The following is a 14,809-nucleotide window of genomic DNA, read 5'->3' as shown; positions in this document are numbered from 1 at the left end:
CTTTAACAATGTATAATTTCTTACCGTCCTGCAACTGATAAACGTATTCTAATCGTTATGCACACTATTATGTGTTTATGCAACCTTACAATTGTTGTGGCGGTTTGTGCCATCAATTTTAGACACTAATGTTAAAAGCGACAACGAATCCAATATCGCAAATGGCTATATTTGTTGCGTGAATTAACATTTCCTGTCTCCTTGGGATTACAGCGTCTTTAATGTTGTTGAAAAAGTCAATATTTTCATTTCCTCCGTAATGACAGTGTTTTGGGAAATTAAATATGTTTAATAGCCCATCACTAGATATACATGGTAGGCTACATATATCTTGCATAGCCTACATCTGTATATGGTCATGTGAAGTATGGTCATGTGTGGCTAAACACACACTTCACTATTCTGTAAAAATTCGCATAAATGCAGCATAGAACCACATAGTGGTTTGGAAGTATAGTCTATGTGTTCAGCAGAAAGAAATCGCGCAAATGACAGAATATTATATTTGGTAGAAATTACGGTGAAAATTTATGACTTTAGAATCCCATTTATGTTCAATGAAATCAATATATATTTCCCTAATGCGTATATAACTGCTTTGTCCAATAATGAACCATGAACATGTGGTTTCAATATGTGGTCTAAATAAAATGGGGGTCCTAGATTCACTAAATTCAATCAATGGGGGGTCTATCGCTTTGTTTTGCTGAAAATGACAGGACTTATAACGATATTTTAGATCTAGATTAAAAGGCGTTGCAATGGACCAAAATGGACCAATCAGGTGATGGTATGCACTGTGCGCAAAGAGAGGCTTGCCCTGATTCAGTCAGTTCTTAAGCCCTCTTGAAATATAAAGACTGGGGGACAAAATCACCTGATGATCGGCGAGAAACCGTTGGTGGGCGATTACTGCCTGTCGTCACCGCGGTGCGTCCCGCACCCATAGTCTGTCCCGGCCCATCGTTCACGGCCGTAAACGAACAGGTGCAATCAGCGCCAGCCGTCGGTGCGAGCATTTCACACCTGAGACACAATGCGGGGGAGTCCTTTTGAGAGAACTCACATGAGCATCAAGAGGAAAATAGGAAACATCACCTAAGAAGAAAGTTCGGTCGATTGGAAGAGAGGAGAACGAGGACAAATAAATCAGCTTCGTTGAGAAGAGGCCAGCACTGTAGCCTAATTCTAAAAGAAAAATCTAAAAGAAACATCTATAGCAAAAAAAAGTCGTCAAATCCAATATTTGATGGGAGACTGGGGATCACCTAACTAGCATTGTTTGATTATCAAAGCAACTTGTCCTCTGTTAATGAAGTTGTTTAGCTAATTGGACAGAGATAATGTCACCAGCTAAGGTAAGTGGCGATTGAAACAAGCGTTATTAATGATGCCATTTTACAGGGAACTTCAACAAGTCGTGTGTTGGGAGACAAAGTGGGTACATCGCAATACCTTATTAATAACACCTCACATGTCTTCCTCGACTCCTCGGTGACACCCATCAGAGAGACGGGTAAGAGATGCGAGGAGAAAGTAAGGACATGTCTTAGGTGGTGAGGGAAATGGAACACTGTTGTCCATTTGTAGCCTAATTTCGTATGACCTTAAATTACCCGAGGAATCCTTTCTCTCTTTAGCGTTTTTTTTTCAACATGGAAGGTATGGTTAAGGTATGGTTAATCTTACCGTCCAAAAGTGTAGCATAATGGTTAAGGAGCAGGACTTGTAACCGAAAGGTTGCTGGTTCAATCCCCGCTGGTACACTGCTGCTGTACCCTTGGGCAAGGTACTGAACCCACAGTTGCCTCAGTAAATATCCAGCTGTATAAATGGATAACATTGTAAAGAACTGTAACCTATGTAAGTCGCTTTGGATAAAAGCGTCTGCCAAATGAATAAATGTAAATGTGGACGGAATGGCTTCTGTAACTGCGGAGTCACGGAATATATTGTGCCAAATCCCTTTCGTGCACATCATACTTTCAGTAATATACCAAAACAGGTAGACGAAATTTAACATTCGATGGCACGGAATGATGACAGTAGCGCATTCTGCTTTTCGTGCCACAAAAGCATAAATGCTGGCCTAGGACATCTGTTACATGGACAGAATTACTTTTGTCTACAAAATGAGTTTCTTTCGTCCACAAAATGAAAAGCACAAAGGTCAATTTAGTGCACGACAGGAATCATCCGTTTTGTTTTCTGTGCACGAAAGTATGTGCTCTCTTCAATATTTCGTGGACACAATGCTAACGCGTGGTGATTTCGTAATGAATTTATGTGTTTCGTAGCACAGAAGGCATTCTGTCTACGAAAAAAGTGAAAAGGTCTGTTACACTTGGCGCCCCACAGTTTATTGGCATAATTGTTTATGTTAAATGATAATAAAAAGTAGACCGCTTTAATATCTAGATTTCTTGTATTACAGTAGCAATAACCTTAAAACTGCAACTGAGCACCCATCCTCCTAATAATCCAACGTTTAATTTCACAATCGAATGCCAATTCAATGAACGAAGCTTCAAGGCTTCGAATTTTTCAGTACAGCCATAGAAATATCTCTCTTTCTATGTGTCTGCTATGAAACTGGAATTTTCCATACGGCAGCGACCAGTTGTCGATTTCTCCGGTCACGGAGGATGCAAAGATGTAGAAATTGAGGCATTTTTATCACTTTTGGTATGCAGTCAGCGTAATTCTCTCTCCCCTTAAACTCCCCTACCCAGGATCAGAATGCTGCTCCCCGGATGCCAGTGCCTTCCTGTAGGTAAGCGTGCCCAGACACATGCACACACTCCCTCTCACCAGCAGACTTGGTGCACCCCCTTTAGGCCAAGACATTGCATACACCGTACACACCGTCAGTAAAAAATGTCCCACCCCATTATTTCCACACCCACCCTCCAGAGATCACACCAGATCTAAGACATAATCGTGTTCACCGAGCGTCTCCTTATCTGGACCCCGCATGTCTCTCCTCCCTCCACTCTCAGGGCTGGCTTGCCGCTCCGGCTCCCCTTCACTGCTGCATAATTCGTCTCCTGACAGGTTATGTCGGCTATGCAAACGCCTCCCGCTCCCACCGGCCCCCCCACACCGCAACCTGAGCAGACTGAACACGTTCCTGATCCTTTAGCGGTCGTCTCACCGAAGTCATGCACCGCCTCTTCAACCAGCACGGATGGCTCGTCCTATTCTCTTTATTGGAACAGGTAACACTGCCAACTGTACGAGCATTCAACCACACGAACAGGTCCCGTGCAACACACAACACAACGCGAACACACAGACACCCTCCCACTCGAATCCCAAAATGCGACCAGTCAAGGACAGCACGACTCACCAGTGCTGATCTGGTGGTAATTATTGATCGCGTATGTCCCAGCCTGGCGTCCCCCCCACCCCCCGCCCACGACATAATACCATTGTTTCTAATAGAGATGGTAGCTGTGGGGGGCGCCCTTTACTGCCTAACTATCAGAGAAGACATTGACTATTCGTGCAGACCAACAGGGCAACTGGCTGAAAGTAATGATAGATTTAAAGGTAGTGTTCGGGCTTCCCCTGTTTCCAGCTCACCCCCCGCCACTGGTGCAGACGCTACTGTCCTAATGGGCTGTCATTCACCAACGTTGCGCGCGAACAAATTAAATCGCAATCACTTAAAACCAAAGTATAAGGTTTACCAATTTCTACGTTTGCCTGAAGTTGTGCGTAAATTTATGCACAGGTACGACAAAGTATATGGTGTAACGGACAAAAATGTGCAGTCCTGCCTTCTGTCCGTCGTAGTAATGGCCAAGGCAGACACTGGAATTAGATGGCAGGACATATAGAATTTATTCAATAGGAGGAGATTAACAACAAACTTCCTTGTATGTTAATACTCGAATGGTTAAGATATGTTGGCATTCTTTGTGCTCTCGCTTCACCGTCTCACCGTCAGACAGAACAACATTGCGCATGCGCCTAGTTTTTATACTTAAACGAGGTCGTTACAATGGCACCAAGTGGTCAAACAGGGAAAGCGCAACAAAGCAAGTGAACAGACAAGATACAGCTTTTAATGCATGAACAGCTTAGACATACACGTATTTTCTGTGTTAATTACAATTTTGCTTGAATAGAAACAGGCGTGTAATTATTCTCAAATCCTGCAAAATGCATGCTCCCGCATAATATTTTACACTTGCTTGTTATGACTGTATTTAAGTTTGGGCTCAATAACTAACACATCTGTTTCTAAAGAGTTTCTTTTCTTAGATGTCTTTTCTTAGCTTTTATTCCACGTAGCCGTTAAACGCAAGTTATTTACCATATTTGGTAAACTGGGGATGTTTCTACATGCAAATACTAACTACAAAACACTGCATTGGTCTCTTGGCTGGCCTATCTGTATGCACAATTATGCCTCTGCAGTTGATACAAAATGCGGCTGCGCGTCTGGTTTTCAACCAGCCGAAAAGGGCCCACGTTACACCTCTCACTGGCTGCATCCGAATACTCAGCATGCAGTAACTTCGGTTAAGAAGGTACTACCCAACCGTTACTGTAGTACGTTCTATGGGTATGCGAGCGAGTAGTAAGGACACAATTCGGACGTACTCCGCCGCCATCTTACCTCACCTTTGACCTCTAATGATTTTTACATGTTTTAAAAATCAGTCTGCTTTACTTAGCTGACTGTCAGCCTGAGGTAAAACGAAAAGCTAACGTTACGCAACAAGCCAATTGATTTGTTAACTTAACCAAGTTGACTACATCGCCATTTTCTTTCTCTTTTTCCCGGGGAATTCTTCTTCTTCGGTTATTCGGGCTCCAGCTGATTTATGGGATAGCGTAGTGTAGTACGTTTGCGTACTTCTGATGTAGTAGGTCATCCGGGTACCGTTCGACTACTAATAAATGCATACTGAGTATTCGGACACACTACGGATTGTGACGTACTGCTTTTTGCGTACTATATAGTATGGCAGTATGAGTATTCGGATTCAGCCTTTGTCTCGCTTCGCTGGCTCCCCGTAGCTACCCCCATCAAGGCCTTGTTAGCTGCGTTCATAACAACCAACTAAACTACACCTACCTACCTACTACAACCCTATGTTCCCGCTCGACCACTGCGCTTTGCTACCGAACGATGTCTGGTGGTCCCGTTACATCGCGGCACAAAATCACTATCCAGATCTTTCTTTGCCATTGTCACCGCCCCGATGATGAAAAGAACTTCCACACTTAATCCGTTCTGCCGAGTTGCCCACTATTTTTAAGAAACATCTGAAGACACGACTTTCGTATGTCCCAAACTCCTTTCCTTAAAAAAAAAAAAACAAAACAAAACTTAAGATTTGATGGTCTAGTGCACGTGTCTCTACAGCTAGCTTGTACCTTGCCTTGCCAACTATTGAAACTTTGTCATGCAGCACTTCTTATATTGTGGCCCCTTGTATGGCGTTTGCTTGTGTTGTACTGTCTCAAATCGCTTTGGACAAAAGCGTCTGCCAAAAAATGTAAATGTAAATGTACGCACAAGCATGGAGATTAAGAGCGCTTCTTCATCTGTCAACACTGATTATTCCCCGGTTTGTATACTACAAGTGTGCGCGTGTTTGATAAATCAAAAAAATTGGGTGCGTACGGCATCCTAACTATGACACAATTTAGAACTTTTCTACGCAGCGTTGACAAATGAACTCCTTCTCTGGTCTGGAGAGTTTGTTTTTCCACACGTAGACTGAGAATCTGTTCGTTAATAAGCTGTCAATGGTGACGCTGTCCTCCTGGTTAGCGTTGTTTGACGAACTATTTGTCCCAATTTAGCTAACTTGTTACATGGCATAGCTAGCTGAAATTAAAACCACAGGCATAACGTCATTGTTTCTGATGAAGAAGTTAGCTGCCGCTGGCTGGTTATTACCTGGTAAGAAGAGGGAATGTTAGCTACAACTGTTTTTCTTCACGGACTCAAAACGGATTTGTAAAGAAGCTGTAAACGGTGACGCTGTCTTCCTATGTTGCATTATTTAGCAAACTATTTGCATGATGTTAGCTGTTTTGACACTGATGATGGTTGTGATCGAAACGTTTGCCGGTATTTTTCACTTTAGACATGAGCAACGGTGAAATAAATGACATTTTCTGTGAAGGACTTTTCCGCGTTGTGTATGGATTGTGCGAATTCCCTTTGTAAGCACCTGCAGCTATTTGAGTGATTACGGACAGAGTGAAGGCACAGCAGTGGTCTCTGCTAAGACGTCAGTAATGATAGTCTGAGTTAGTAATGACAGTCTGGGTTATGTGTTCCAGCACGTCTATATGAAAGATTATCGACCGACCCTGTTCTAGTATACCATCGAAGCGTCGAACGACCGTGTGGTGTGTGTGTCCACACTTTAATGCAGTACATTGTCAATACTGTGCCTTTTACTGATTTAATAAAACAAGAGTTGCGTTACACGGTAGCACATCCAAGGAAAGACGTCATACTTAAGTGCTTTTCATGTTCTTTTATTATCATCTCGTTGCAGAGTACAGCCGCGTCTTTTAACTACATATCAATAGTTTTAAGTTCAGGAGTAAATTATATGATGGAGCTGTTCTCTGAGCACCAGAGGCAGAGAGTGGGTTTAGTGGTACTGTCTGCCAAGGGCGGACACAACGACAGCCAGAAACTTCTGCCAGGCCTCCTGCACATCAGCGGTGAACACGGAGGGACCAAACTTGGCGGCCACGCACACGGTGATGCACTCAGCGAGAAGCTGTGCGAGGAAAAAGAGAAATGCGAATGAGTTAACATATTTAAACATAGGGTAGACATCGTATATTTCACTCTTGAAGCAGGTGATACAATAAGGAATAAGTCGCACGCCTCGCGTCAGACCCTTGGTCGTTAAGGTTTCGCCAGTTTCGTTATCATTGCGATTGTTGCTGTTTTTAACCTACCCTGAAGTTGTCGGGGTCGACGTGCAGTTTCTCGGAGTGCATCACGCTGAGCTGGGCATAAGCGGCCTTGATGTTGTCCATGTTCTTGATGGCTTTTTCCAGCCCGCCCATCACGGTCTTGCCATGAGCGGCCACCTTGGGGTTTCCCATAATAGCGGACGGGCTGGACAAGTTACCAAACGCACTGAAGTGTCGCTGGGTCCAAGGGGACACGATCAGGAGCCTGAAAATACAGAGAGAGATTATTGTCAACAAGTTGTAAATCACCCTGGAACACCTGAAACGCTTCCGCTTCAACCGAATGGCAGCAGGCGCCTGACTTAAGAAAGATAGCTCGCTTGCTGCGACATGGGTATGGATAACGCTTGCTGTGACAGCATTCTTACCACTAGAATAAGAAAAGGTCAGCAAAGTGGTGGCAGCCATTCATGTTTCCGATCTGAACAGCCAGCCTGGTATGAAAACAAAAAGGGGGCTTTTCACTGTACAACATTACCTGGCAAGGGCCTGGGGTCCGATTTCATCGACGCTGATCTTTCCCCACAGCCCCGTAATGGCGCTGCGCTCGGCATCTGTCCACTCAACCATGTTGTCGGTTTTTTGGGTTTCTTCGGGTTCTTGTCAGAAGCTTTCCTTACTGAATCCCTTGCTAACGTGGACTGAGACAGAACCTTTTATTGATGTTTAATCCCTCCGCCCAAGCGAGAACGCTGTAGTCTGATTGGTGAAATTTGCGGAGGGGTATGGTCCTGCGCGGCCGAAGACAGGATTTTTGCCAAAAAGATGTTTGTCTGGCGCTGTCTTGGCAACACCTGTGAAACATGAATCAGCTTTTTTTATTTGAAAAAAAAAAAAACTTTCATACTGAAAGGAGTAGTCAAATTAATACATATTTTAATACATAATTCAATGTTACATCCAATATATTGCTGTTAATCTGTCTAATTTCTGCGCAATATTCAGACTACAATAATCACATTTATACTAATTCATGAATCAAGCTCTTAAAAGACTTTTAAGACCCATCTTTCTTAAAACCATTTAATAATTTCGGCCAAGTACATATTAACTTCATTTTTATGAATTATTTCTTCCTGATATTTGATATTTGGTGTGGGTCACAGTCATCACAGTCTAGAAATATCTCATTAAACATTAATGAGTTAACCCTAACCCTAACCCTAACCCTAAACATCACTATTTTAACTCTCACACATCAAACACAAATTTATTAAATAACTTCTTACGTTTGTATGCATAATCAAAGGCAGCACAAAAGAATTCCAAACACTATTTGCCCTCAATTTAAGTACTTAATTAAAATTCTGACCCTATCACAGAAAGCCTGGGATTGCAACGGTTAATTTAATATCTGCAAATAAAGGATACCATTAAGTTGGTTATTTAAAACGACCTCACCGCTGCATATCTCGGAATAGACCAACAGAATGAAAACAAAACAAATAAATTCCATGATTAGTGATAAAAATATAACAGCAGTCTAACAGCAGTCACCTGTGGGATAGCATGTGATTCGCAATGCCAGTAATGTTATTTACAAATATTAGCCTTTATTTAAAGGACCCCAAAACATTTAAATATTTGGACAAATAAGCACGGCGTGGACTTTCATGCCTGCGATAAAATTACGGAACGGTATATCTTTCACAGGCTGAAAATGACGTCATTTATCACATCTGTTAATTTTGGTACAATTTGCCCGTTTTATTCCATAAAAATTCACACCAAACACGATAGAACACCCCTTTTCGAAATACAAGCGTCCATTTGAACTTCACAAAATGCGTGTCGTTATTATACGCTTTTGTATTATATTGTATTGTCAGACTGTTAACACGCAGTATTTTATTTTCATATGTCATGGTTGATATTGCCATGGTTTTGTTTGATGTTGGCAGAAAATATATTTGGGCAAAATTTTGGCAAACACTTTTAACGGCTTAAGTAATGATATATGCAATGTCAAGTTATCAAGACTGACCAGAGTAAAGTAATCTGGAGAATTGCCATGGGTAACGACCCAAGAATTTGGTACGCATCATAGGCGTGGTTTTGGATCTGGTTTTTGGGTGTGCCTGTCGAAAGGGTGTTATAAAAAGAACCTCAATTCGCAATTGGTCCAGGATTTTGCTTCCAAAGAAATCGAGACAACACGTACAGAAGACAGAAAAGACGCAGCCATGAGTCTCAACGCAAAAGACAAATCCATTGTGAAGGCCTTCTGGGGCAAGCTCGGTGGGAAGGCCGACGAAATCGGCGGTGACGCACTGGGCAGGTAAAAGAGTTCTATTTCGTCAAAAGCTGTGAAGCCGATATATAATATATCCAATATATAATTTGTCCATGACTTCAAGAATATATCATACATTTTATATAATGAAAGGTAGTTGAATAGTAGAGTTGCTGCTTACACTGAGCGCGTTTGGAACTTCAGGATGAAAACATACTAAGTTTAAAGCTTCATATAACCATACATCTGTGAGTCATGCATGTTTTAATCCTCTGCATTAATTTACTGCGCTTTTTTTGCTGTCAGAATGCTGACCGTGTACCCCCAGACCAAAACCTACTTCTCCCACTGGGCCGATGTGAGCCCCGGCTCTGCCCCGGTCAAGAAGCACGGCAAGACGATCATGGGGGCCGTCACCGAGGCTGTTGGCAAAATGGACGACTTGACTGGTGGCCTGAGCGCCCTCAGCGAGCTGCACGCGTTCAAGCTGCGAGTGGACCCTGCCAACTTCAAGGTAAATAAATAAAGGAGTTAACAAATAGTAAGACAAGATAGACATTTCTATCCAAGCAATCTCAAGATAACCAGCTCGTTCCTAGAAATATTCATGACTTTTTTTCTTTTCTCCCAGATTCTGGCCCACAACATCCTCGTGTGCTTTGCCATGTACTTCCCTGCTGACTTCACACCGGAGGTGCACCTGTCCATGGACAAGTTCTTCCAGAACTTGGCCCTGGCTCTGTCCGAGCGATACCGCTAAATTGCGGACAGAGGAACATCTCGCCAGCTCTGGCAGACACATTTCATGAACAAAATAATGAATGAATAAATAAAAAGTTCTGAACATTAAACTGGCACATGTTTTTGTCTTGTTTGTGTAGCCACGCATACACAACACGGAAAGGTAGATAGAGTGCAAAAGTGTCCAACGTTGTACATTCGTCGAGACGTTTTTTGCTTTCTATCATATGATGGACACAAGTTAGACCCAATACAAAGGATGCCTTCTTTGCAGTAGAACATGACGTGCACGCACACAATAAACCAGGGCAAAGCAAAATACATTTGAATTCGTCCAATGGGGTGTCATACAAATACTATACACCGAATTAATATATAACATTTGGAGGACTATAATTATTACAGGACTGTAAAAATTAACCGACATCGTGAGTAGCCTACAAAGAACAATTAATGATTTGCTTTTGTTTAAAATGCACGATACCGCGCAGCTTTACCCTTTCATTTCCATAAGGTACAGACACTGAAAAAAATTAAACAGTTATGTGACAGACAGCAGATTTACACAATTGAATTCAAATTCCTTCCTGAGCCTTCTAAGCCTTCTAAGACATCACAAGATCTAATTCGTGGCACCGGTACATGCCATATACTAATTTGGCGTGTTTGGTGTCGTTGTGTTGGATAAACCTTGCGCTCGACTTTGGCAGTTTTCTCTGCACGAGAACGTCTGCTAAATGTTGCAAGTATAAATGTAACGTTAAATGTACTCACATCCTGTACATCGCTGTGAATAAGAGCGTCTGGCGAATGCCAAGAAAGTAAATGTGCAGTTAAATGTATTAACATATTGTACGTGTCTCTGGAGGAGAGCGTCAAGTAACAAAAGTAATGTAACATAATATAAATTTAGTACACAGTACAAAGGAAAAAGCGTACTCCGTTTGGATTAAACAGAAGCGTTAGAATGTTTCTCATTAATGCCGACCCGTCTCCATTGGAATCTTAATATAGATAATTATTTGTGAACTGAAATACAGCAAAATTATAATTGGCACAAATATGATGTATAAAGAGACAAACCCAATACGTTTGAATCTGCTTTGGAGGAGTGAATTTAATGATTTCAGTTTTTTTTTCCACTTTATTTTTTACACTTTATTCTTTTAATCATGTTGTCGCTGCTTATTTTTTATTTTTTATTTTTTTTGCTATTCAAAGGCTTCAGTTTTGCTCGAAGACAACGTCAAATTGATTAGAAGCTTTAGAATGTTTCTCGTTAATGCCCATTAAATTGTCTGATGAAACACGTATGCTATATATATTTACATTTACATTTATTCATTTGGCAGACGCTTTTATCCAAAGCGACTTACATAGGTTACCATTCTTTACAATGCTATCCATTTATACAGCTGGATATTTACTGAAGCAATTGTGGGTTAGGTACCTTGCCCAAGGGTACAGCAGCAGTGTCCCAGCAGGGATCAAACCGGCAACCTTTCGGTTACGAGTCCTGCTCCTTAACCACTGTGCTACTGTGCTACACTGCCGCCCCAGAGTTGCTGCTTACACTGAGCGCGTTTATATATAGATGTTTATATATATATGTATATATAGGACACGTGTTTCATCAGACAATTTATTTTTATAAAGAGGAAACATTTTTGCTTATTTGCTACATAAAATTGCTTCATGGAAAAATAAATATCCAAAAATGTACGCAAAAATATGTCCAGAAGTAGGTGTTTTCTATTTTTGAGCTCCATGAAATCCATCGTTGCTTTATGCATGCATTGTGTATTTAAATCGTTCAATGCTTTAATTTGACAGCTGAAAAAAATACTGATCGCGGTCTTACTGATTTGTGTTTTATGTCTACCGACATTTTTTCGGTTTATCCGAAAAATCCGTTTATCCGACCCTCAGTTGAAGAGGCCGAGGCGGGAGCTGTCCAGTGCTGAATCTGGGAGATGGCTACTGACACTTTTCCGGTTTGACAGCTGCCTACAATTTCACAAACGACTACACGGGAAATGCAAAGGAAGTAAAAATGCACTGAACGGGATTTTTGCAACATCCCAGTATAATCTTAATCTATTTGAAAACAACGTCTTCTCCAGGCAGCATAGTACATTCGTACAGAGAGAAAGAAAGAGAAGGTAAAAAGAGATAGGAAGGGAGAGAGCATCGGTAGACGAAAGAAGACAAATGTTATGGAATATCATAGACTATACCTTTCTGCTAAAATATTGCAAAGTATGAACACATTATCGCAAAACCTATTAACCATTATAGTCCATGTGGGGTACGGAGATCTGTTGTTCTTTAACGGTCCCTTTTTGGTATTTCTTGTTAATGATGCCTGTTTGATTACAGCCTACTATCAATGACGTGATGAAAATAGTTTATTTACTGTAAGTGGTATTGAATGAAATAGTTCGGTCAGATTTCCAATAGGCCTCGTTGTAGCAGGTTATAGCCAGGGAATGCCATGTTTCATGGTTACATTGTACAGGACAACGCAGACCAACGTTATCTTCTCAAGCGTGTCCAAGTGCATGCGACTTACTCTGTCGCTTTCATCCTGGCCTTTTAGCACAAGGTAGTGCCCTCCATCACCGGGCGAGTGCGCGTATGTACATGGTTGTGTGCAATACTGTATCTGTTAGCATCTGCGGGTTAGCCACCAGTGTCAGCTGGGGTTTCAGCGCACGACCCCATCACTTACAATATAGACAGATTAACAATTTCAGTTTGCCAGATAAATTAATTTGCAAAAATAGTATTAATTAGAATAACCATCCAGTGTGAGTGTATATTGCAAATTGGACCGCTTGTTTATATATTTCAATAGTGAAATTTCATTGCGTTCACAAAACTTATGATAGTTACAAAATTTTGTCGGAAAAAACCGTCATGCTTCAACGTGTACTTACCCTGGAAATCGTCTGTAAGCACGAATAGCGAGTATGGTCCATTGTCCTCAGACAGACTCAGTCAAACTGTCAACATACGCCATCTGGCGGAGACTTCTGGAGACTGCTGGAAATTGTGTTGGTTGGCCAAGAGGGCAGTCTTCCCTATGATATTAGTGCATTAATACCCTAAAATGTTTAGGTACCTCTACCCGAGGTCAAAGAAAACGCAGTCACGTTTTTTCATAACTTTGATATATCTACTGCATGAAACGGATAGCTGTGTGATGCAATTTTAATTATTCTGACTCACCCCACCGGCGCAGAGTGTACGGAATATTGTGGCCGGAAAGGGAAAGAAGGAAAACCCGGGTATTGTTCAGCTTTGGAGTAAATTTTAATTATCAATCAAGCAATCAAAAACAACTGCAATAAGTGGGTTTTTAATGTTTTAATTGGTAATATTATTTATATTGTCCGGTTACTGACAAATAAACAATCTCTCCCCCCAAAATAACATAGGCCTAATTGTTTTATGCTTTCATTGTTGGGTAGTCACTGCAACTGAAATCTGTTCTAACCCTGTTATTGTGACATGCCATTGACACATCTTAAACAAAATCAGTGTAACAGCAAAAGAACGCAAAGGGGCATTTGTGAAATATGGAGGACAAAAATTACGTAAGCATAAATAAATAAATAAATAAATAAATGCAGAAATAAATAAATAATTATATTAACACATTTTGGGAATGAATAAGGCTATTTCTGTATTTTTACATTTATTTATTTATTTATGCATCTCTACATTTAGGCTATTTATTTTTTTCTGTATTTCTACATTTCTACATTTATTTATTTCTGTATTTATACATTTCCACATTTATTTATTTCTGTATTTCTGTGTCCGTATGTTAATTGAGTGGGTGGTCCTATACCTCAGTCTAAAGCCGGATTGGTTATAGCGGTGCGATTGTTTCTACTGCTACCGCCTTGACTTGACGTGAGTTATGCATGTGACGTCACAGTAGGCGGAGTCACTGCGGCTTCCATCCAGTGAGTGGCAGAAAGACTTAGGCTAATGAGTGGCAGCGTTACCGTTCAGCTTGAATGCTGCAAAAACACAAAAAACACATCTAAAATGGGAAAGAGCTGTTGCGCGATTGACTGTACAAATAGATTCAACAAGAAATCGGAAATATCTTTTTACAGACTGCCGAAAGCTAAAGAAAAGAGAAGCAAATGGATCGCTGCAATTGGCAGAAACAACTGGAATCCAGGCACCGAAACGTGTAGCGTACAGATTTCCAAATAAAAGTTGTAATCAAATAAAAATATTTGTACAAACCACATACAACCAGAATATCCATTGGTGTTCTCATCACTTTAATTTCGCCAACAAATCCCGCCTTGAAGTAGGCTAGCCTACGACCAAGCGTCAAGGCTTTTGCAGACATTGTAAAACGCCTACGTGAAACGGCTTCACGTGGTTTAATGTTCCAAAACAGCGATCAATGATCACCAAATTTCTCTCGGACATCTCTTGTCATAGGCCTAAACACTTCCACCTGTCAAAAAATCAAAACCGAAATCCCTTGAGTTTGGACGTTATCTTACATTAAGCGTTTTCCTCTCCATTGACGCCCATTATAAGGAAAAGGCTTAACGTGGCTTAATATTCCAAAATAGCGTCCAATGATCACCAAATTTGTCTGACAGCTCACGTCATAAACACCATCTCCTAGCTGTGAGTTTTTTTAGCTGACCGGAGAGGTCCGGGTTCGAGACTCGCTTCCGCATGCGTGTTTTGAACAGCCGTATCTCCGTCAATTCTGCCTCTACACGCACACATTATACATCAAAATAGAGCTACACTTGTACATTTACATTTACATTTATTCATTTAGCAGACACCTTTATCCAAAGCCACGTACAAAAGTGCATATTGCGGGCA

At 41.2% G+C, this 14,809-nt stretch overlaps 2 protein-coding genes across 2 annotated transcripts; one reads left to right on the top strand and one right to left on the bottom strand.

Annotated features, from left to right (window-relative positions):
- Positions 1-6,494: 6,494 nt before the first annotated feature.
- hbba1 (hemoglobin, beta adult 1) lies at positions 6,495-7,612 on the bottom strand. The gene is made up of 3 exons (XM_036553193.1): positions 7,442-7,612; positions 6,946-7,168; positions 6,495-6,761 (listed from the first exon to the last, which is right to left on the bottom strand). Exons 1-3 carry the CDS (start codon positions 7,531-7,533, stop codon positions 6,630-6,632), a joined length of 447 nt encoding a protein of 148 aa, XP_036409086.1. The 5' UTR covers positions 7,534-7,612; the 3' UTR covers positions 6,495-6,629.
- A 1,466-nt stretch (positions 7,613-9,078) lies between these two features.
- Positions 9,079-10,047, top strand: LOC118794901 (hemoglobin subunit alpha-like). Its single transcript, XM_036553194.1, has 3 exons — positions 9,079-9,241; positions 9,503-9,710; positions 9,828-10,047. Exons 1-3 carry the CDS (start codon positions 9,147-9,149, stop codon positions 9,954-9,956), a joined length of 432 nt encoding a protein of 143 aa, XP_036409087.1. The 5' UTR covers positions 9,079-9,146; the 3' UTR covers positions 9,957-10,047.
- The last annotated feature ends 4,762 nt before the right edge of the window (positions 10,048-14,809 follow it).

Source organism: Megalops cyprinoides, chromosome 19 (genome assembly GCF_013368585.1).
Source record: "Megalops cyprinoides isolate fMegCyp1 chromosome 19, fMegCyp1.pri, whole genome shotgun sequence".
Classification (NCBI taxonomy): Eukaryota; Metazoa; Chordata; class Actinopteri; order Elopiformes; family Megalopidae; genus Megalops; species Megalops cyprinoides.
Note: the sequence above shows the minus strand (reverse complement) of the source record. Positions and strands in the feature narration are given on the sequence as shown.

Excerpts from the sequence above, each read along its gene's own strand:
- hbba1 (XM_036553193.1), bottom strand. The coding sequence starts at position 7,533 with ATGGTTGAGTGGACAGATGCCGAGCGCAGCGCCATTACGGGGCTGTGG. Across the intron at positions 7,169-7,441 it reads GGACCCCAGGCCCTTGCCAG|GCTCCTGATCGTGTCCCCTT; the intron begins GTAATGTTGTAC and ends CTGTATTTTCAG. Across the intron at positions 6,762-6,945 it reads TCGACCCCGACAACTTCAGG|CTTCTCGCTGAGTGCATCAC; the intron begins GTAGGTTAAAAA and ends TTCCTCGCACAG.
- LOC118794901 (XM_036553194.1), top strand. The coding sequence starts at position 9,147 with ATGAGTCTCAACGCAAAAGACAAATCCATTGTGAAGGCCTTCTGGGGC. Across the intron at positions 9,242-9,502 it reads GGCGGTGACGCACTGGGCAG|AATGCTGACCGTGTACCCCC; the intron begins GTAAAAGAGTTC and ends TTTTGCTGTCAG. Across the intron at positions 9,711-9,827 it reads TGGACCCTGCCAACTTCAAG|ATTCTGGCCCACAACATCCT; the intron begins GTAAATAAATAA and ends CTTTTCTCCCAG.